The sequence below is a fragment of the Rhinoraja longicauda genome, chromosome 24, assembly GCF_053455715.1.
Source record: "Rhinoraja longicauda isolate Sanriku21f chromosome 24, sRhiLon1.1, whole genome shotgun sequence".
Classification (NCBI taxonomy): domain Eukaryota; kingdom Metazoa; phylum Chordata; class Chondrichthyes; order Rajiformes; family Arhynchobatidae; genus Rhinoraja; species Rhinoraja longicauda.
In genome coordinates this window covers 2,760,850-2,783,981 of record NC_135976.1, presented here as the reverse complement: position 1 = coordinate 2,783,981, position 23,132 = coordinate 2,760,850, and the positions used below count along the sequence as shown (strand labels likewise).

The window sequence follows — 23,132 nt, the reverse complement described above, 5'->3', positions numbered from 1 at the left end:
TCTCCTGGTCAGGCAGTCAAACTGCTGCCTCGAGGTGATCGAGGCTCCCGACTTTTGAAACCCCCGCCGGGCGATGGAAGGCCCCAGGGCCGAGCCGGCCGATGAAGGTCCTAAGCCCTCACTGGGCGATGGAACGTGCCGCGGCCGAGCCACGCAGGGTGATGAAGGTCGTGATTCGGGGTGGTCGAAGCTGCTACGGCTGGAGCTCCCGAAAGCCGGTCGCCAGCCAGGGACCTGCGAGCTCCCGATGTTGCGGTCTGCAGGGCCCACGGCCGAAGCCTCCGAGATGGTAAGTCCAGGCCCTGCGACCGGAGTCTTCAAGGTCGATCCCAGCTGGAGGCCGCCAACTCCACGGTGTTAGGCCGTAGCGCGAACGGAGATACAACACGGAAAAAGGTCGCATCTCCGTTGAGGAGGAGATTAGAAAAAAAGGTTTCCCCTTCCCCCACCCCCCCCCCCCCACATATACAGAGCTAAAAAATAAATCAAAACATACATTTAAACGGTAACAGTAGACAAAGACAGAAAAAAGACAGACAGACTGCCGGTGAGCCGCAGCCATGACATTCTCCTTAATTCTCCTACTGCCATGACATTCTCCTTAATCAATAATGGGTCCTAACCTGCAGAAGTCACCCATCCTTTTTCTCCAGTGAGGCTGCATGACCTGCTGAGTTACTCCAGCACTTTGTGTCTACCTTAAATAAACCCCTTCCTCTTTTATCCCCACCTCTCTCTCTCCAGTTCCATCTGTACCCTGGAGCATTAAGCTGCCAGTCCAGTCCAGTCTCTCTCTGAAGCAGGTTCCTGTAATGGCTACTTCCCATTTGTACATACTGTAACAATACCGAGAGAAGTGGAGAACAAGCACACAGAAGACATGGGGCCAAGTTAAACAAAAAAGCTTTTACTAGAATCCTGAGAAACAAGGCTCAGCACAGGAATATCCTAGACTGAGCAGAGAGAGACAAACAGCAAAACTGAAATAGAGAACTCAATAGATCACACAAATGGTAATGAAACACAGGTGGAAATATTTAAACATCATTGAAGGCTAGGCAAGGCAACCCAGTCTCTGCTGCCCTCAGTGGTCAGGAGAGGGATCAGCATGCACAGTGACGTGTCTCACATTAACATAAGTGCAATTCAACCCAACAGTCCTTTCTCACCGAAGATAGACACAAAATGCTGGAGTAACTCAGCGGAACAGGCAGTATCTCTGGAGAGAAGGAAAGGGTGACGTTTCGAGTTGAGACCCTTCTTCAGTCTCGATCCGATACGTCACCTATTCCTTCTCGGCAGAGATGTTGCCTGTCCCGCTGAGTTACTCCAGAATTTTGTGTGTAAACCAGCATCTGTAATTCCTTCCTGCACTGTCCTTCATCGCTGCTTGCCATTCTCCTGCCTATTCCATCCACTGAACTTTCAGTCATCGTCACTAAGCTTCAAAGGGTTCAGAAAAGATTTACGAGGATGTTGCCAGGACTGGAGGGTGTGAGCTATAGGGAGAGGTTGAGTAGGCTGGGTTCTATTCCATGGAGTGCAGGAGGATGAGGGGTGATCTTATAGAGGTGTACAAAATCATGAGAGGAATAGATCGGGTAAATGCACAGTGTCTTTTACCCAGAGTAGGGGACTCGAGGACCAGAGGACAAAGCTTCAAAGTGAAGGGGAAAAGATTTAATTGGAATCCGAGGGGTAACCTTTTCACACAGTGGGGGGTGGGTGTAAGGAACAAGTTGCCAGAGGAGATAGTTGAGGCTGGGACTATCCCATCCTTTAAGAAACAGTTGGACAGGTACATGGATAGGACAGGTTTGGAGGGATATGGACCAAGTGCAGGCAAGTGGGACGAGGGAGGCCGGTGTGGGTGAGTTGGGCCGAAGGGCATGTTTCCACACTGTATCAATCTACGACTCTATCATCTATACTGATTTCCAGTCACTCACCTGCCTCAGTCCTGCAATGGATCCCACCCCCTGCCAACCTAGTTTAAACCCACCTGTATAACACTAGCAAACCTGCCTACAAGGTATTAGTTTCCCTCCAGTTCAGGTACAACCCATCCTCTTCTTTAGGTCACCTCTGCCCCAGAAGTGACTCCATGGTCCAAAATTCAGAATCCCTGCACCAACTCTTCAGCCACACATTCATCTCCCCTCTCTTCCTGTTCGTACCCTCACCAGCACCTGGCACTGGAAGTAATCCAGAGATGCCGACACTGGAGGCCCTGCTTTTCAGTCTTTTACCTCACTCCCTATACTCATTTTGCAGGATCTCCCTCCTTTTCCTACCTATATCGTTTGTGCCAACATGCACAACGACTTCCAGCTGCCCCCCTTTCCCTGTGAGGATGTCATGCAGTCGCTCCGAGACATCCCGAACCCTAGCACCAGGGAGGTAGCTCGCCATCCTGGCATCTCCATTGCTGCCACAGAATCTCCAGTCTTCCACCCCTAACTAAAGAGTCGCCTACCACTATGGGTCTGCTTCTATGGGTCTTGCCCTACCCTGCTGTGTCTCAGAGCCAGGATCGGTGCCACAGCCCTGCCTGACACTGCTGTTCAACCGTACCAGGTTACCCCCCCCCCCCACAGCATCCAAAAGGGTGTACATGTTCAGAAGGGAGATGGCCACTGGGGGTCACCTGCACTTAGGGTTGCCAACTTCCTCGCTCCCAAATACGGGGCAAGGTGACGTCACTGCCCCGTGCCCCACGTGACCTTACCCAGCCAGCGGCCACGTGCTCCCGCTCCACCAATGGCCGCCTCCTGGGCTAGGCGGCCGCCATTGGTGGAGCGGGAGCACGTGGCCGCTGGCTGGGTGAGGTCACGTGGGGCGCGGGATGGTGAGTCACCCGTTGTCCCATATTTGGGAGCGAGGAAGTTGGCAACCCTATTAATAATACATGACAAGGGCGGTCCCGTACGCAAGACCCTTGTATACACTGGAATTTAGAAGGATGAGAGGAGATCTTATCGAAACGTATAAGATTATTAAGGGGTTGGACACGTTAGAGGCAGGAAACATGTTCCCAATGTTGGGGGAGTCCAGAACAAGGGGCCACAGTTTAAGAATAAGGGGTAGGCCATTTAGAACTGAGATGAGGAAAAACTTTTTCAGTCAGAGAGTTGTGAATCTGTGGAATTCTCTGCCTCAGAAGGCAGTGGAGGCCAATTCTCTGAATGCATTCAAGAGAGAGCTAGATAGAGCTCTTAAGGATAGCGGAGTCAGGGGGTATGGGGAGAAGGCAGGAACGGGGTACTGATTGAGAATGATCAGCCATGATCACATTGAATGGCGGTGCTGGCTCGAAGGGCTGAATGGCCTCCTCCTGCACCTATTGTCTATTGTCTATTGGGACAAGCTAATTTAGCCCAAATTACGGGATGTCCCGGCTAATACGGGACAGCTGTCAACCCAAGCTGCACTCCGTGTCTACCTCCCTTCCTCATGGTCACCCACCTTCACTCTCCCTGCACCTTAGGTATGACCCCCTCACTCTCCCTCTCATCCAAGAAGCTCTCATTCTCCCAGATGAAAAAATGAATGAATGAATGGTTTATTGTCATGTGACGAGTCACAGTGAAATTCTTATGTGGCAAAGAGTGGCCACATAAAGGGTGCTGACAACGTTACAAAGCTCCAGGTCCTTCTTTGCTCTCTCTCCCCCCCCCCCCCCCCATCACGGCTGCCCCTCCACGCCGGGTCCTCCTTTGTTCCTGAGGCCACCAGCTGCACTTCCAGTTCTCTAACATCACCTGTAAGCAACTGCACCAGGTGCGGTCACCAGGGACAACAGCAGTTTCCCTGACTTCCCACCTGCTGCAGGAGGAGCATTGTACCAGTTTACCTGCCATCACCACTGCAAAAAAACCCAGAAAGAAAAAAAACCCACAAGAATGTGTGAGATGTCCAGCACTAGAGGGCATAACTGTAAGATGAGAGGGGGAAGTGCAGGGCAAGATTTATTTTACACAGAGAGTGGTGGGGACCAGGAGTGTTAGTGGAGGCACGTACATTGTGATGCTGTGAGGCTTTTGGATGGGCACATGGAATGCAGAGAATAGAGGGATGTGGATCATGTACAAACAGATGAGATCAGTTTAACGGCATCATGTTCGCCACCAACATTGTGGGCCGAAGGGCAATGGTCCATTCCTATGCTATACTGTTCAATGCTCAATGTTCTATCAGTTAGCCGGTTCTGAATCCGTACCAAGTCACTGTTAATCCTGTGCATCTTAATCTTCTAGATCAGCCCACCATGGGGAACTTCATCGAAAGCCTTACTGAAATCCATGTAAACAACATGCACTTCCCGACCCTTAACAATCACCTTTGTCACCTCCTCAAAAATCTCGATCAAGTTTGTAACACCGTGATTTGCTGACAGTAAAGAGGGATATCTTTCTGCATCATAGAATCATACAGCATAAAAACAGCCCCTTCATCCCAATTATCCCCACCTGCCTGCGTTTGGGCAGGATCCCTTAAAATAATATTGCATCAACTTAAAATAATATTGCATCAACTTAAAATAATATTGCATCAAATTAAAATAATATTGCAGGAAAGCAGTAATATTAATATTGCAGGAAAGCAGTCACTGCAGGAAGGACATTGGGGTGAGTTAGCTTTTCAACTTCTGCAGATACTCACAGCATCCAATATATACCGCGGAGGATAAAGTCCTGACATTTCATGAGGGATTTTGTGATCCTCAGCAGCTGGTGAATAGCGCATGTCACAGTCTGGAATAGAAAAAGCATCTACTCAGCACACTCAATCCCCAGTCAGCAGTCGTACAATAACCAAACATCGGAAAATAATAAAAAGCAGTAGAAGGCCATTCATGTGCAGGAAGGGACTGCAGATGCTGGTTTACTCCAAAGATAGACACAAAAATTCCGGAGTAACTCAGCCGGACAGGCAGCATGTCTGTAGAAACGTTTCGGGTCGAGACGTTTCGAGGTCTGAAGAGGGGTCGCGACCCGAAACGTCACCCATTCCTTCTCTCCAGAGATGCTGCCTATCCCGCTGAGTTACAATAGACAATAGGTGCAGGAGGAGGCCATTCAGCCCTTCGAGCCAGCACCGCCATTCAATGTGATCATGGCTGATCATTCTCAATCAGTACTCCGTTCCTGCCTTCTCCCCATACCCCCTGACTCCGCTATCCTTAAGAGCTCTATCTAGCTAGCTCCAGCATTTTGTGTCTATCAGAAGGCCACTCATGCCTGCTCTCCCATTCAGTAAGATCATACCTTGTCGGTATCATTATCCTGTGTTGTCTACATGTACCTTGATGCATTTAACTTCCAAAAAATTATTTAACTAATCACTAAATAGTGTGTCGTTTGTAATGCAGATAAATGCTATTCCCCATTTCCTGCCTGCTGGCACTTGAACAAATGCACAGGTAGAGGTCTAATCCAGAATTAGACCTCGACAAACCATTGTAGAGGTCTAATCCAGAATTGGTTTAGTTTAGTTTAAAGATACAGCGTGGAAACAGGCCCTTCGGCCCACTGAGTCCGCACTGACCAGCGATCCCTGCACATTAACACTATCCTACACACACTGGGGACAATTTTACATTTACACCAAGCCAATGAACTTACAAACCTGTACGCCTTTAGAGTGCGGAAGGAAACCGAAGATCTCGTCGGAAACCCATCCAGGTCACGGGGGGAACGTATAAACTCTGCACAGACACCACCTGTAGTAGGATTGGCCCCGGGTCTCTGGCGCTGCAAGGCAGTAGCTCTGCCGTTACGTCACTGTGCTGCCCTAAAGTTGCCCTCTGTGAATGAGGCATAGCGCAGGTTGGAGACAGACTAACCCACGTGGGTTTTCTCTGAGATCTTTGGGCTCCTGCCACACTCCAATGCTGTATCTCTAAACTAAACTAAACACTCCCCTTGTCTCCACCTGCCCCATTCCACCACCTTCTGTTACAGATTAAGCATTACCTTTGCAAGATTCGCATCACTGATTAAGTCAAACGTCGGTGGAAAGATCGGTACATCAGCTGTGAAAAGAGGGGATGAGAAAATAGTGGTGAAAAATTGAAGTTCAGAAATTCCTTGAAGCCTTCTGCTTTACAGGTTTAAGAGTGGCTCGGCATTCTCTGTGCCAGACCCCATCTGCCCGCCCATTGGGGCGCTGGCAAACTGGTCCCTGGTCGTGTCCCCGGGCGCTGGAACCCCTCATCTGCAGATTGGTCTGCACCATTTATACATCCAGCTCTGCTGAGATAACCCCAATGCACCTGAACACTGCCCAGCCCATCACAGGTTCCGACCTCCCCACCATCAAAGGGATTTATCGGAGTCGCTGCCTCAATGGGCAGCCAGCATCATCAGAGACCCACACCACCCTGGCCACGCTCTCATCTCACCCCTGCCATCGGGAAGAAGGTACAGGAGCCTGAAAACTATAACGTCCAGGTTCAGGAACAGCTTCTTCCCTACAGCCATCAATCAGGCTGTCAAACACAACAACCTCAAATACGTTCTGAACTACATAGACTTGGTGGCATTGGTTTTGTCTCTCTACACCATTATTGTTAATTTTTCATGTGTGTGTATGTATATAAATAAATACACACACACACATATATATAGACATATATATATATATACATGTGTGTGTGTGTGTATGTGTATATATAATACACTGTAAACTATATAATAAACATAAACATGCACACATCTATATCTCTATATATCTATACACACACACACATATAGACATATAAATATATATATATATATACATGTGTGTGTATATATAATACACTGTAAACTATATAATAAACATAAACACGCACACATCTATATCTATATATATCTATATATCTATATACACACACACACACACACACATATATATATATATATATATGTGTGTGAGTATATGTTTATTATATTGTTGACAGTGTACTATGTACTACGTACCTAATACCAAATAGGGAATGTTTAGGGAAAACATTCCCATCTCAGTGATTAACAGCGAGTTACCGAATAGTGAAAGACCTGGATAAAGTGGAGAGGATGTTTCCACTAGTGGGAGAGTCTAGGACCAGAGGCCCCAGCCTCAGAATAAAAGGACGTGCCGTTAAGAAGGAGATGAGGAGGAATTTCTTTAGTCAGAGGGTGGTGAATCTGTGGAATTATTTGCCACAGAAGGCTGGAAGCCGTCAATAGATATTTTTAAGGCGGAGATAGATAGATTCTTGATTAGTACGGGTGTCAGGGGTTATAGAAACATAGAAAATAGGTGCAGGAGTAGGCCATTCGGCCCTTCGAGCCTGCACCGCCATTCAATATGATCATGGCTGATCATCCAGCTCAGTAACCTGTACCTGCCTTCTCTCCATACCCCCTGATCCCTTTAGCAAAAAGGGCCACATCTAACTCCCTCTTAAATATAGCCAATGAACTGGCCTCAACTACCTTCTGTGGCAGAGAATTCCACAGACTCACCACTCTCTGTGTGAAGAAATGTTTTCTCATCTCGGTCCTAAAAGACTTCCCCCTTATCCTTAAGCTGTGACCCCTGGTTCTGGATCCTTAAGCTGTGACCCCTGGTTCTGGAGAAGGTTATGGTTATGGGGAGAAGACAGGAGAATGTGGTTAGGAGGGAGAGATAGATCAGCCATGATTGAATGGTAGAGTAGACTTGATGGGCTGAATGGCCTAATTCTTCTCCTATCACTCTGCATTCCTGAATAGGTGTAATAACCTTTGTTCCCCCTCTTTCGACAATCTGCTGGAGGAACACAATGGGTCAAACAGCATCTATGGAGGCAAAGATGTGGTGAATGATACAAGATCACAACACTAACCCTTTGCCTAACCCTTTGCCTCCACAGATGCTGCTTGACGCGATGAAGTCCTCCCACACTTCCTCCCTCCCTCTCACAAAGACACTATCCCCTTTTCCCAATTTCAACTCTGTGGCATCTGCTCTCAAGATGAGGCTTTCCATTCTGGGACATCCTAGATGGCCTTCTTCTTCAGCAAATATGGTTGCCCTCCTGCTGTCAAAGATGAGCCCCTCACCTGCATCTCCCTCGTGTCCCATAGTTTTACTCTCACTCCTCTTACCCCTCCCCCCAGATGGAACAAGGATAGAGTTTCCCTGGTCTCACCTTCACCCCACCAGCTCCCACATCCAACACAGCATCCTCTGACATTTCTGACACCTCCAACGTGGTCCCATCACCAGTCACATCTTCCCATCCCCACCCCATTGTGCCTTCTGCAGAGACTGCTTCCTCCGCAATTCCTTGGTTCATTCATCTCTTCCCACCCAAGCCATCCCCTTCCCATGCACTTACTTCTACAACAGCAAGAGATGTAACACCCCCTACACGTCATCCTTCACCATTTAGGGACCCCAGTAGACTCTCCAGGTGAGACAGCGTTTATGTGCACCTCCTCTAACCTCATCAACTGCATTTGCATGTGATACTCATGTGGTCTCCTGTACATTGGCGAGACCAAGTGTAGACTTGGTGACTGCTTCACCGAACACTTGCGTTTGGTCCGCCAGGACCTACTGGATCCCCAGTTACTAACCATTTTAACTTCTGTTCCCATTCTCATACTGACCTTTCTGAACTGGGCCTTCTCCATTGCCAGAGTGAGGCCACACACAGACTGGAAGAACAACATCTCATTCCCCTTGGGATGAACATTGAATTCTCCAATTTAAGGTAACCACAAAACCCTCCCACTCTCCCTTGTTCCTCCAAACCTTCCCCTTCCGTCCCCCTCCCTCCCCTTCCTTCCCCCTCCTCCCTTCCTTCCCCCTCCTTCCCTTCCCCTCCTTCCTTCTCCACCTCTTCCACCCTCCTTCCCCACCCGGACATATTTCTCCCCTCCTCCCCCCCCCCACATCCCTTCCTCTAGGTTCACAATTCACAAGTCTTCAATCTTTTCATCTCACACCTTCTGTCTTTTTATTCTCTGACCTTTGTCCACCATCTGCTTATCAAAACCACCCCCCTTACCTGTATCGACTTATTACTTGTATCTCCACACTTCCAGCTTTCTTCCCCCCCCCCCCAACAATGCACTCAGTCTGAAGCAGGGTCCAGACCCACAATATCACCTCTTCATGCTCTACAGAGATGCAGCCTGACCCATTGTTACTCTAACACTCTGTGTCGTTTTGTCCTACAGCAGTTTGTTTATTTTTGCTCCAGTTTAGATTCTCATGTGTCTCCAAGTATCTATCTACCCTGCCATGAAGAATATTGAATGACCGTTCTTCCATTGGTCTTTTCGAAAGAGATCCAAAGAATTACGATTGAGAGAGAAAAAAACGTTGCTTCATTTTTGCCTTAAATGGATGACCCTAATTTTGAATCAGTGGCACTCCCGACATTCAACTGATCACAATCTTTCAGAATCTTGTGTCGGAAGGAACTGCAGATGCTGGTTTACACCGAAGATAGACACAAAATGCTGGAGTAACTCAGCGGGACAGGCAGCATCCCAGGTCTTGACCCGAAACATCACCCATTCCTTCTGTCCAGAGATGCTGCCTGTCCTGCTGAGTTACTCCAGCATTTTGTTTCTATCTTTCGGAATGTTATTTGCTTCAATCAAGTCCAAATTCCAGTTAAAACAGCCTCGTCTGTCCAGTAACCCAGACGTTTCAGGTATTAGTCTGGTAAACCTTCTCTGAACTGTTTCAAATGAACTAACATTTTCCTTGTATATCAAATTCCATATGTGGTCTCACCAATGGCTTATATAATTTGAGCATAAACTCCTTACATTTGCATTAAATTTCCCTTGGAGTATTAATAAAATTCTTTCGGCTTTCTTTATTATTCGTTGGATTCATAAACTGGCCTTTTGCAAATGATCGGCATGGTGGTGGAATTGAGGCCCCTCCCCCCTCCCAGGACATTGTACGTCATCTGAAGTAAAGGAGGGTAGATGCCAAATGTGCAAGGACCAGGCCATTGACCTCTCTAGACACAGGTGATCACTGAGCTTGTCCCACTGAGTTACTCCAGCATTTTGTGTCTATCTTCAGTGTAAACCAGCATCTGCAGTTCCTTCCTACACTGATGGCACAGTGGCGTTACGTTAAGAGTTGCTGCCTTACAGCGCCAGAGACCCGGGTTTGATCCTAATGTGCATGGATTGTTGGTCGGTGTGGACCCGGTGGGCCGAAGGGCCTGTTTCCATGCTGTATCTGTAAACTAAACTAAAAACTAAACTGATCATCGAGCATGGCAAGATGTGCCACTAGGAACAGACAAACTTAGTCAGAATTTCCACTAGTGGAAGAGTCTAGGAATAAAGATCATAGCCTCAGAATTAAAGTATGTTATTTTAGGAATTTCTTTAGTCAGAGGGTGGTGAATCTGTGGAATTCTTTGCCGCAGAAGGCTGTGGAGGTAAAGTCAGTGGAAGACAGAGATAGATAGATTCTTGATGTCAGAGGTTATGGGGAGAAGGCTGGAGAATGGGATTAGGAGGGAGAGATAGATCAGCCATGATTGAATGATGGAGTAGACTTGATGGGCCAAATGGCCTAATTCTGCTTCTATGACTTATGGTCTAATTTCAGAAGTATGGCGAAGAGTGGTGCTGGTTGCAGCTGCGATATACTGGTGAGTGGCAAGCCAACATTAAATTGGATGAGCTATCCCCTTAGTTCATTCTACCAGTTGTCAACTGAGGGATCTCTACATGCCCCATTATCAGACTGTCACAAGACCACTATTGATGGAGTGCTGTATTATCAAAGATACACTATTTCAGTTGTGTTAAATGGTTGCCTCATCTCTCCCAGAAGAATATCGTTTTGACTAGCTTTTGAGCTAATATTTATCCTCAACATTTAAAATCAGGGTACATGGAGTCATATCTCATATCTCATCTCATATACATACAGCCGGAAACAGGCCATTTCGGCCCTCCAAGTCCGTGCCGCCCAGTGATCCCCATACATTAACACTATCCTACACCCACTAGGGACAATTTTTACATTTACCCAGCCAATTAACCTACATACCTGTACGTCTTTGGAGTGTGGGAGGAAACCGAAGATCTCGGAGTAAACCCACGCAGCACAGAAATGGACGGAAGTCATAAGATCATAAGGAATAGGAATATAATTCCTATTGTTCAGTCTGAAGAAGGGTCTCGACCCGAAACATCACCCATTCCTTCTCTCCTGAGATGCTGCCTGACCTGCTGAGTTACTCCAGCATTTTGTGAATAAATACCTTCGATTTGTACCAGCATCTGCAGTTATTTTCTTATACTATATATAGGAATAGAATTAGGCCATTTGGCCCATCAAGTCTACTCCGCCATTCAATCATGGCTGATCCATCTCTCCCTCCTAAGTCTGAGTATGAACTGACCATTGAGCCCTGATTTACACTTATCCCATTTTGCACTCCACATTTTCAGCGATTCTCCCCAGATTCTATCACTTGCTTGTCCACTATTTACAATGGACAATCTGCACATCTTTTGACGTCCTTCGAGGGCTGTGTATTAGCATCACAACATTCACCACATGGGAAGTGAGAATGAAACCAAAGTAGTAAAATGGTGGCATCCCACTTTCTTCATTCCATGTGCTCTCAAGGGCATTGCAGAAAAGGGCTGATCAGAGAAGGTTCAGCTCTCCTTTCCCACTGTATTCTACTGTTACCCAGGCCCTGGGCGTTTCAGTGCAAACTGTTTGGTTGACCGCAAGACATTTTGGGGTTTCCCAAAAAATGTTTTAAAAATTGGGATTACGGGGCATTTATTTTGCTATCTATTGATTGCTGGAATTTTTTTTAAATACCTTGAGTATTAATATCATCAGCAAAATCTGAAACAAGAGCCCGAGGTCATTCACACAGGCCACTTACGCTCTTTATATGCGATTCCAATGGGTGCCTTCTGCTCCTTGCTCACCAGGATGATTGGTCTCTCCACCGTTGTTTTTGGTACCAAATGTACCTGTTGGACCAAGTCCAGCTCCAAGCAATACCCTTCATACATGAACTCCTGCTCCACAGCAGGAACGTCAGTCTGTCGGAAAATGGCATCCATCAAGACATTCATTCTGCGAGAAATGGCGGCAAGAATTTGGCAATGAGATAGATGATGAACTAGCCAACATCAGCTATTCACTCTGACTCAATTGTTCAAATCTTTACATGTTTTAAATCAATATTATTATTCACACTATATCTTCTGTCAGACATGCCAACTTGCACCATCTTCCTTTTCTCTGCATGCTCAGTGTTAAAATCCACACCCATTGCAATATCCTCCACTTTAGTCCATTCCTTCCCTTCTTCAGAAGAAGGGTCTCGACCCGAAACGTCACCCATTCCTTCTCTCCCGAGATGCTGCCTGACCCGCTGAGTTACTCCACCATTTTGTGTCTACCTTCGATTTAAACCAGCATCTGCATTTTTTTTCCTTCCTCAAACCTCATCCTCTTCCAAATATCTACAAGCTATGAGTTGCAGTCAAGATTTCACCATTCACCTAACCTTTCTCACTCTGCTCTGGGCCCTGGCCTTTGGTTGACCGCAAGACATTTTGGGTTTCCCCCAAAAAATGCTTTAAAGATTGCAATTACAGAGCATTTATTTTTGCTCTCTAGCATTAAATACATACATAGTTCCTTGAAGTTGGAGTCACAGGCAGATAGTGTGGTTAAAAAGACTTTTGGCACATTGTCCTTCAACTGTCAGAGTATCGAGTATAGAAGTTGGGAGAAAATGTTGCAGTTGTGTAAGAAATTGGTGAGGTCGCTTTTAGAGTATTGTGTTCAGTTTTGGGCGCCATGTTACAGGAAAGATGTTGTCAAGCTGGAAAGGGTGCAGAGAAGATTTATGAGGCTGTTGACAGGTTGTGAGGGCCTGAGCTATAGGGAGAGGTTGAGTAGGCGGAGACTCCATTCCTTGGAGCGCAGGAGGATGAGGGATGATCTTATAGAGGTGTACAAAATCATGAGAGGAATAGATCGTGAAGACGCACAGAGTCTCTTGCCCTGAGTAGGGGAATCAAGAACCAGAGGACATAGGTTTTAGATGCGGGGGGGGGGGGGGGGGGGGGTGGGGGGGGGGGGGGGGAGGGCTAGATTTAATAGGAATTTGAGAGGCAACCCAGTAGGTGGTGGGTATTTGGAATGAGCTGCCAGGGATGGTATTTGAGGAAGGTACTAGAACATTTAAAAGACATTTGGACAGAATCGTGAATAGAAAAAGAGAAGAGGATATGGGCCAAACGCGGGCAGATTGGATTGGTGTAGATGGGGCATCTTGGTCGGTATGGGTAAGTTGGGCCAAAAAGTCAGTTTCTGTTCTGTATGACTCTATACAGATCAGGTGGATAGTTAGAAAACGTTCCCCATATGGGTATGTCTAAAACCAGAGGGCATAGGTTTATGGTGAGGGTAAAAGATGTTTAGAGGGGATTTACAGGGTAGTAGACAGTCAGAATCTTTTTCCCAGGATGAATAAAAAATGAAATATGAGAGGGCATAGGTTTTTGAGAGAGACAAAGTTCAAAGGAGATTTTGGGGCAACTTTATTTTGACAGAGGGTGGTGAATGCCTGGAAAGGGCTGCTGGGGGTGGTTGTTGAAGCAATTTAGGTTGGTGGCATTTAAAAGACTTCTGGATAGGCATTTGGATATGCATATCTCACCATGGGATATGGGTTATGTGCAGGTAGATAAGTGATGGTCTTAGCACCAAGTTTGGCACAAGACTTTGTGGGACGAAGGGCCTGTTCTGGTGCTGTATTTCCTCTACATTCTGTGTTTTAGTATTGAATGCACTGCCTTAGAAGGTGGCGGACATTTAAAAAATATCTAGCTGAGTATTTGAATTACCAAGGATCAGAAGGCTACATAACAAGCGCGGATTAACACAGATCAATGATCTTAATGATCAACATGGAAGAACCCATTTCTGCGTTATACGAGTCGATGATATTTGGAAGTAAATTTGCAGATTTACCCATGGAATTAATTATAGCAATATTTCTTTCTGCAACAAAGGGAGGCATTTCATTCTGAGCAAGCAATAAATAACCTTCCAGATCAATGCACAAAGAAAATCACTTTCATCGTCAGGGACGATGTGTAATGGGATGGACTAAAATATTAACAACAGTCTCTCACCTGCTTTGAATTGAATTATCAGAGCTGCCAACCTTGTCAAACCAAAAAAAGGAACACAGATGGCAATAAAAAATGAATTTTTAGTGAAAAAAATGAATTTTGCAATTTAATAAAACTTACAACCACGCGCAATACAGGATGCACTTTAAATACAGGACATTGTGGTGTCCAGTGCTCAAGCTGGTATCCCCATCGTTTATCTACATGAAATAGTCCACAATGGTTCAATCCAACAAAAGTACATGTATCTAGTGTTTCATTTTCGGTCCTCAAACTAAGTCAACAGAGGTTCTAATGTATGTTTGTCCACTCATAGTCAGTCCTTGCTAGAGAGCTTTTTGTTATAAGCCGTGGTTGCCTGTTTGCACTTCTCCAGAAGCCTTTCACTGAACTGCACTTGATGACAACTGTTTTTTTAGCACAGCTATACACTGTGTGAGGAAATCTGATAGTGTTTGTGTGCTCGTAGAAGCGTAGAAGGCACGATTCGTAAGTTTGCAGATGACACCAAAGTGGATGGTATCAGAGATAGCAGAGATGGTTATCCAAAGTTACAGTCGGACTTTGATCAGTTGGGCGAGTTGGCTGAGGAAAGGTCAAGGGAGTTTAATGCAGCTAAGTGCGAACAGTCAAACCAGGGCAGGAGAGTGAATGGCAGCACCCCGAGGAGTGTTATAGAGCAGAGGGATCGAGGAGTACATCGTTCCTTGAAAGTGATTACACGGGTAGATAGGGTGGTCAAGAAGGCTTTCAGTACATTGGCCTTCATCAGTCAGGGTACTGAGTATGGAAGTTGGGATGTGATATTATAGACATACAAGACATTGGTCACCCTGCTGTAGGAAGGATGTTTAGCTAAAACAAAGTGCAGAGAAGATTTACGAGGATGTTGCCGGGACTAGAGAGCCTTGCCAAAGGTTGGGCAGGCTTGGACATAGTTTCTTGGGGCACAGGATGGTGAGGGATGATCTTGTAGAGTTGGAAAATATCATGAGATGAATAGATGATGGGTTAATGCAGAGACTTCTACCCAGAGTAGGGGAATCAAGAACCCGCTAACATAAGTTTAAAGTGAGAAGGGGAAGATTTAATAGGAACCCGAGGGTGGTGGGTATGTGGAATGAGCTGCCATAGGAGGGAGTTGAGGCAGATGCTATAACAACCCTTAAAGGACATTTGCACAGGTATATGGATAGGAAAGGTTTCGTGGAATATAATGGGCCAAACACGAGTGGGTGGGACTAGTGTAGATGGACTCTTGGACAGTGTGGGCAAGCTGGGCCAAAAGGGCTGTTTCCGTGCTGTAAGACATTATGATCCTAAATCAGTTGCAGCTGATTTTATTGTACAAGAAGAATAACTTTATAAACAAAATTCCCTTCTCTCACAATTAGCAAAATAAAGTAATCTATGATAACTTTATTAGAACTGAGATGAGGAAAAACCTTTTCAGTCAGAGAGTTGTGAATCTGTGGAATTCTCTGCCTCAGAAGGCAGTGGAGGCCAATTCTCTGAATGCATTCAAGAGAGAGCTAGATAGAGCTCTCAAGGATAGCGGAGTCAGGGGGTATGGGGAGAAGGCAGGAACGGGGTACTGATTGAGAATGATCAGCCATGATCACATTGAATGGCGGTGCTGGCTCGAAGGGCCGAATGGCCTCCTCCTGCACCTATTGTCTATTGTCTATTGTCTAAAATACAAGTTCATTCATTAAAAGGAATGGTAAAATAAAGACGTCCACATTCCCTTTCTCCTATCAGGGAGTTGTTTTCTTAGATTTAGTTTAGTTCAGTTTAGAGATACAGCAAGGAAACCCACCCTTCAGCCCACCGAGTCTGTTCGTGAGTTAGAGTTAGCCCTTAGGGATAAAGGAATTAAGGGACGTGGGGAAAAAGCAGGAACGGGATTCTGATTTTAGATGATCAGCCATGATTATATTGAATGGCTCGAAGGGCCGAATGGCCTACTTCTGCACCTATGTTTCTATGACCAGCGATACACTAGCACTATCCTACGGACAATTTACAAATTCATCAAACCAATTAGCCTGCAAACCTGCACGTCCTTGGAATGTGAGAAGAAACCCGAGCACCTGGAGAAACCCACGTGGTCTCGGGGAAGAACGTGCAAACTCCATACAGACAGTACCCGTAGTCAGGATCGAACCCGGGTCTCTGGCGCTGTAAGGCAGCAACTCTACAGCTGCGCCACCGTGCCCTGAAAAGTACTATCACTGATTCAATTATCTGCCCTCTTTTTGAGTGCATCTTCCCCTTGATTGAAGCAGAGAGCTTATGGCCAAACTAGATGATTAAACATAGAAAGATGCAAGCAGACTGCAATACTTACGTGTTGTAGGAATGGACGTAGACTTTATGCACTGTAGCTTGTTGCAGTGAGAAGATGTGGACCACACTTCTATGAAGGATGTCATTGGTTTCTGCAAAGAACTGATCAAATCCCCAACATTTAGCTTGATCGGCCTCCAAGATATTTGCGAGGATGGGAACCAACAGGAACTTTAAGCCTCTGGAGGAAGATTAGAAAAGAACAAACTGAATCAAGGCAGGCCCAACATGGGCTGGAGATACGATCAATAAATCAGAATCAGAGCCCCGAGAAAATTAGAAACACAATAAAGCACCGTTATTACGGCTGTCTTTATGTGATTTTGGACAAAGCGGACAGACTCACCGACCTTCACCTGACTACCCTGACTGCATCCACGCCGGTCCGACCCACCCTACACCGTCTTTCCCCCGCACCAAGGCCGGGCTGCTGATGGCATCCCTGACCCGCACCGCGACCATGGCTGCATCCAGGCTGGACTACCGACCTTCACCGCCATGCCGAGCTGCCGACAGAGGACCGCACCACCTCCCCAGCAGCTCACAGGCCTGACCTACTGCCACCACCGCCGGCCCACACAGCTTCCAGGCCCTGCCTGCCGCCACCGCCGGCCCACACAGCTTCCAGGCCCTGCCTGCCACCACCGTCGGCCCACACAGCTTCCAGGCCCTGCCTGCCGCCACCGTCGGCCCACACAGCTTCCTGACCACGCCTGCCACCACCACCCCCAGCCCATACAGCTTCCTGACCATGCCTGCCGCCACCACCGGCCCACACAGCTTCCTGACCGCGCCTGCCGCCAGCGCTGACCCTTTACCTGTACTCCGGCCGCCCGTGGGCCGCGACCATTGACTCCGCCGATCCTCGCCTCACCCCTGGCCGCCAGTCAACTCACCTGCATTCCAGGCCCAGTTCCAGACCGAGAGACTGAAGGGTCTCGACCCAAAACGTCATATCCTGTATCCCCATGTTCACCAGAGATGCTGTCTCACCTGCTGAGTTACTCAGCACTTTCTGTTCTTTTGTGTATTCTCCAACCTCCACAGTTTTTTGTTTCTACCACTTATGCAATGTTACTGTATTACTTGGTAATCTCTTACTTGGTTATAGTGGACAATGACCAATAACAGACACCATTCTTTACCTCCTCTGCACCCTCTCCAAAGCCTCCACATCCTTCCTGCAATGGGCCACCAGAACTGCACGCAATACTCCAAATGCAGCCGAACCAAAGTCCGAGAGACTTCATGACCTCCTGACGCCTTCGTTACCCTCCATCCACTTGTGCTGCCACCTTTGGTGAGCTATGAACTTGGACCAAGATCCTTCCACTCTTCAATGCTGTTAAGGGTCTTGTTGTGTATACTCTCCCCTTACATTCGACATCCCAAAATGCAACAGCTCACACTTGCTCGGGTTAAAGGGCATCTGCCATTTCTTCGCCCATTTCTGCAGCTGATCTATATCCCGCTGTCTATTTCCCCCCCAAACAATATATTTTTTTGATCCTCAAACTCCAAAAATGTGTCTTCCTTAGATTAATTCCAAAAACTGAGACCGCAATGAGTGAAAACACGTTTTCTTATCTCAATCAAGGTAACCTATGAAATATATCTGGCACTTTTATTAAATTTGTATATATAACGGTGCGGTTCACGAAGTGAAGATGTTTTTGAGTAAATGTCTGTGGAATGTCCCAAATCCCCAAACTTTATTTCCTTTATCAAAACTATTTAGCTTAGCTTAGAAATACAGCGCGGAAACAGGCCCTTCAGCCCACCGAGTCCACACCGACCAGCGATCCCCACACACTAAAACTATCCTACACACTGGGGACAAATTTACATTTATACCAAGCCAATTAACCTGCACATCTTTGGAATATGGGAGGAAACTGAAGATCAGAGAAATCCCACGAAGGTCATGGGGAGAACGAACATACTCCATACAGTCAAGAACCCACTTAGTGGTGACGATGGATATGCAATGGCAAAGATTTGAAGATCGCATGGATGAATTACAATTCTTCAACCCTGACCGGCGTAAAAATAAAACAGGGAAGGCGGCTCAACTGTGGCTAATGAGGGAAATTGGGGATTGTGTTAAATCCAAGGAAGAGCCATATAAATTGACCAGGGGAAGCAGCAAACCGGAGGACTGGGAGAATTCAACAGAGGAGGACAAAGGGCTTAATTCAGAGGGGGGAAATAGAACATGAAAGAAAGCTTGCGGGGAACATTAAAAACTGACTGTAAAAGCTTCTATAGATACGTGAAGAGGAAAAGATTAGTGAAGACAAATGTAGGTCCCTTACAGTCAGAAGCAGGTGAATTTATAATGGGGAACAAAGAAATGGCAGACCAGTTAAACAAGTACTTTGGTTCTTTCACTAAGGAAGACACAAACAATCTCCAGGAAATACTAGGGGACCTAGGATCTAGTGAGAGGGAGGAAATGAAGGAAATCCACATTAGTCAGGAAATGGTGTTAGGTAAACTGTTGGGACTGAAGGCAGATAAATCCCCAGGGCCTGATGGTCTGCATCAAAGGAGGTGACCCTAGAAATCGTGGACGCACTGGTGATCATTTTCCAGTGTTCTATAGACTTTGGATCAGTTCCTGTGGATTGGAGTGCAGCTAATGTAATCCCATTTTTTAAGAAAGGAGGGAGAGAGAAAACAAGGAATTGTAGACCAGTTAGCCTGACATCGGTAGCGGGGAAGATGCTCGAGTTGATTATTAAAGATGTAATAACAGCGCATTTGGAAAGCAGTGATAGGATCGGTCAAAGTCAGCATGGATTTATGAAGGGGAAATCATGCTTGACTAATCTTCTGGACATTTTTGAGGATGTAACAAGTAGAATGGATAAAGGAGAGCAAGTGGATGTGGTGTTACTGGACTTTCAAAAAGCCTTTGACAAGGTCCCACACAAGAGATCAGTGTGCACAATTAGAGCACGTGGTATTGGGGTAGGATATGGACAGAGAACTGATTAGCAGACAGGAAGCAAAGAGTAGGAATTAATGGGCCCTTTTCAGAATGGAAGGCAGTGACTAGTGGGATGCCTCAAGGGTCAGTGCTATATATATTAAGTATTTAGACGAAGGAATTAAATGTAACATCTCCAAGTTTGCGGATGAGACAAAGCTGGGTGGCAGTGTGAGTTGCAAGGAGGATGCTATGGAGCTGCAGGGTGACTTGGACAGGGTGGGTGAGTGGGCAGATGCAAGGCAGATGCAGTATAATGTGGATAAATGTGAGGTTGTCCACTTTTGCGGCAAGAACATGAAGGCAGATTATTATCTGAATGGTGTCAGATTAGGAAAAGGGGAGGTGCAAAGAGACCTGGGTGTCCTTGCATAAGAAAATAACTGCAGATGCTGGTACAAATCGAAGGCATCACAAAAAGCTGGAGTAACTCAGTGGGTCAGGCAGCATCTCAGGAGAGAAGAATGGGTGATGTTTCGGGTCGAGACCCTTCTTCAGACTCAGTCTAAAGCAGGGTCTCGACCATAACGTCACCCATTCCTTCTCTCCTGAGATGCTGCCTGACCCACTGAGTTACTCCAGCTTTTTGTGATACCTTGGGTGTCCTTGTACATCAGTCACTGAGAGTAAGCAGGCAGCTACAGCAGGCAGTGAAGAAAGCAAATATCATGTTGGCCTTCATAGTGAGAGGATTTGAGTATAGGAGCAAGGAGGTCCTACTGCAGCTGGACAGGGCCCTGGCGAGATCACACCTGGATTATTGTGTGTAATTTTGGTCTCCTAATTTGAGGAAGGTCATTCCTGCTATCGAGGGAGTGCAGCGTAGGTTCAGGAGGTTAATTCCAAGGATGGCTGGACTGACATATGATGAAGGAATGTATTCACAAAATGCTGGAGTAACTCAGCAGGTCAGGCAGCATCTCAGGAGAGAAGGAATGGGTGACGTTTCGGGTCGAGACCCTTCTTCAGACTGATGTCAGGGGGGCGGGACAAAGGAAGGATATAGGTGGAGACAGGAAGATAGAGGGAGATCTGGGAAGGAGGAGGGGAAGAGAGGGACAGAGGAACTATCTAAAGTTGGAGAATTCGATGTTTATACCACTGGGATGCAAGCTGCCAGGCAAAATATGACGTGCTGTTCCTCCAATTTCCGGTGGGACTCACTATGGCACTGGAGGAGGCCCATGACAGAAAGGTCAGACTGGGAATGGGAGGGGGAGTTGAAGTGCTCGGCCACCAGGAGACCAGTTTGGCCAATGCGGACCGAGCGCAGGTGTTGAGCGAAGCGATCGCCGAGCCTGCACTTGGTTTCGCCGATGTAAATAAGTTGACATCTGGAGCACCGGATGCAATAGATGAAGTTGGAGGAGGTGCAGATGAACCTCTATCTCACCTGGAAAGACGGTTTGGGTCCTTGGATGGAGTTGAGGGGGGAGGTAAAGGGACAGGTGTTGCATCTCGTGCGGTTGCAGGGGAAAGTGCCCGGGGATGGGGTGGTTTGGGTAGGAAGGGACGAGTGGACCACGGAGTTATGGAGGGAACGGTCTCTGCGGAACGCAGAAAGGGGAGGGGATGGGAAGATGTGGCCAGTGGTGGGCCCACTCTTCTTCAGACTGACATCAGGGGAGAGGGAGATACATAGATAAGGAAGCGTAAGGAGAATAAATAGGACAAAGGGAATGAGGATCAAGGACAATGTTGAATAGATCATTGTTAGCTGGGAGAAGGTAACAACAAAGCAAACAGAGATAAAATGTATTTATTCACGAGTTGTACCAGCATTTGCAGTTATTTTCTTATATTAGAGATAAAATGTAGTCGGAGACAGTAAGATTGGTCGAAGAACTGGGAAGGGGGAGAGATGGAGAGAGAGGGAAAGCAAGGGTTTGAAGTTACAGAAGGCAATGTTCAGTGTTGTTTCCACAACTGCAGTTGCGACTTCAGAGCAAGCCAATAAAATTGAAGTTAAAACCATGGGAATCCCGCCTCCCACCTTCTCAATGGCCATAAGGTGAGGGGGAGTTTGCTGCCTTAGAACCCGTCTGTGGAAGACTTACTCTGAGAGCCTGCAGGTGATGGGCAGCTCCTTACGCCACTCCACTGGGCCACCATCTCGGTGCTGCACTCCTGCAATCATTCCCTCCGGCTTCTCTGTTGTGATTTTATGCCTGGAATAAAATTATTTCAAGATGGTGAATAACTGGCCAACCTCTGAGATGAATCAGGTGTGATCATATGAAGATAGAGTCTATTCACCAAGCGATGACGTGCCAGCCTTGCCAGCAGGACCATGATCGGCTACATCAAGCCAACTAAGGTCAACCAGTTCAGACACAGGTTGGTTAGAACATGTGTGTGGAATGAAAAATGGGTGTTGGTAATGATCATACTGTTGCCATTACACCACCTCCAGGTCTACCCTCTCTCCAATGATCCCATTTTCATTGGTACCTTTATTTACATTATACACAGAACATACATAATGTTTGGGACAAAGACCCATCATTTATTTATTTGCCTCTGTACTCCACAATTTTAGATTTGTAATAGAAAAAACATCACATGTGGTTAAAGTGCACATTGTCACATTTTAATAAAGGCCATTTTTACACATTTTGGTTTCACCATGTAGAAATTACAGCAGTGTTTATACATAGTCCCCCCATTTCAGGGCACCATAATGTTTGGGACACAGCAATGTCATGTAAATGAAAGTAGTTATGTTTAGTATTTTGTTGCATATCCTTTGCATGCAATGACTGCTTGAAGTCTGCGATTCATGGACATCCCCAGTTGCTGGGTGTCTTCTCTGGTGATGCTCTGCCAGGTCTTCCTTGGCCTGCCAGTCCCTTTGCGATTAGTAAGCTCACCAGTGCTCTCTTTCTTCTTAATGATGTTCCAAACAGTTGATTTTGGTAAGCCTAAGGTTTGGCTGATGTCTAGCAGTTTTATTCTTGTTTCTCAGTCTCATAACGACTTCTTTGACTTTCATTGGCACAACTTTGGTTCTCATGTTGATAAACAGCAATAAAAGTTTCCAAAGGTGATGGAAAGACTGGAGGAAAGACTAAGTGCTGAGAGCTCTCTTATACCTGCATTAAGGCGGCAATTAAACACACCTGAGCAATTACAAACACCTGTGAAGCCATGTGTCCCAAACATTATGGTGCCCTGAAATTGGGGGACTATGTATAAACACAGCTGTAATTTCTACATGGTGAAACCAAAATGTATAAAAATGGCCTTTAATAAAATCTGACAATGTGCACTTTAACCACATGTGATTTTCTTTCTATTACAAATCTCAAATTGTGGAGTACAGAGGCAAATAAATAAATGATGGGTCTTTGTCCCAAACATTATGGAGGGCACTGCAGAAGAGTACAACACAAGATTAGGCCCTTCGGCCCACAATGTCTGTGCCGCACATAATGCCAGTGCACATAATGCCAGTGCACATAATGCATAATGATAATAAACAAACCTTGAACCTCTTATCTGCCTGCACAAAATCCATATCCCTCCATTTCCTTCATATTCATGTCTATCCAAAAGTTTCCTAAATGCTCCTATTGTATCTGCCTACACCTGCCCAGGCAGCACACTCATCAGCCTCA

At 46.4% G+C, this 23,132-nt stretch overlaps 1 protein-coding gene across 4 annotated transcripts in view; it reads right to left on the bottom strand.

Annotated features, from left to right (window-relative positions):
• The window catches only part of LOC144605375 (serine/threonine-protein kinase TBK1-like), an 81,848-nt gene that overhangs the window by 40,753 nt on the left and 17,963 nt on the right, over window positions 1-23,132 (bottom strand). For all 4 annotated transcript variants that reach the window (XR_013548840.1, XM_078420531.1, XM_078420529.1 and 1 more), the window contains exons 7-11: window positions 21,573-21,683; window positions 16,525-16,704; window positions 11,903-12,099; window positions 5,976-6,034; window positions 4,663-4,754 (exon numbers count right to left, since the gene is read on the bottom strand). Coding sequence is in view for 3 of the 4 variants with exons in the window: in XM_078420531.1 (XP_078276657.1) it covers window positions 4,663-4,754; window positions 5,976-6,034; window positions 11,903-12,099; window positions 16,525-16,704; window positions 21,573-21,683 (639 nt within the window). In the remaining variant the exon portion in view is untranslated. The remainder of the gene's footprint in view (window positions 1-4,662; window positions 4,755-5,975; window positions 6,035-11,902; window positions 12,100-16,524; window positions 16,705-21,572; window positions 21,684-23,132) is intronic.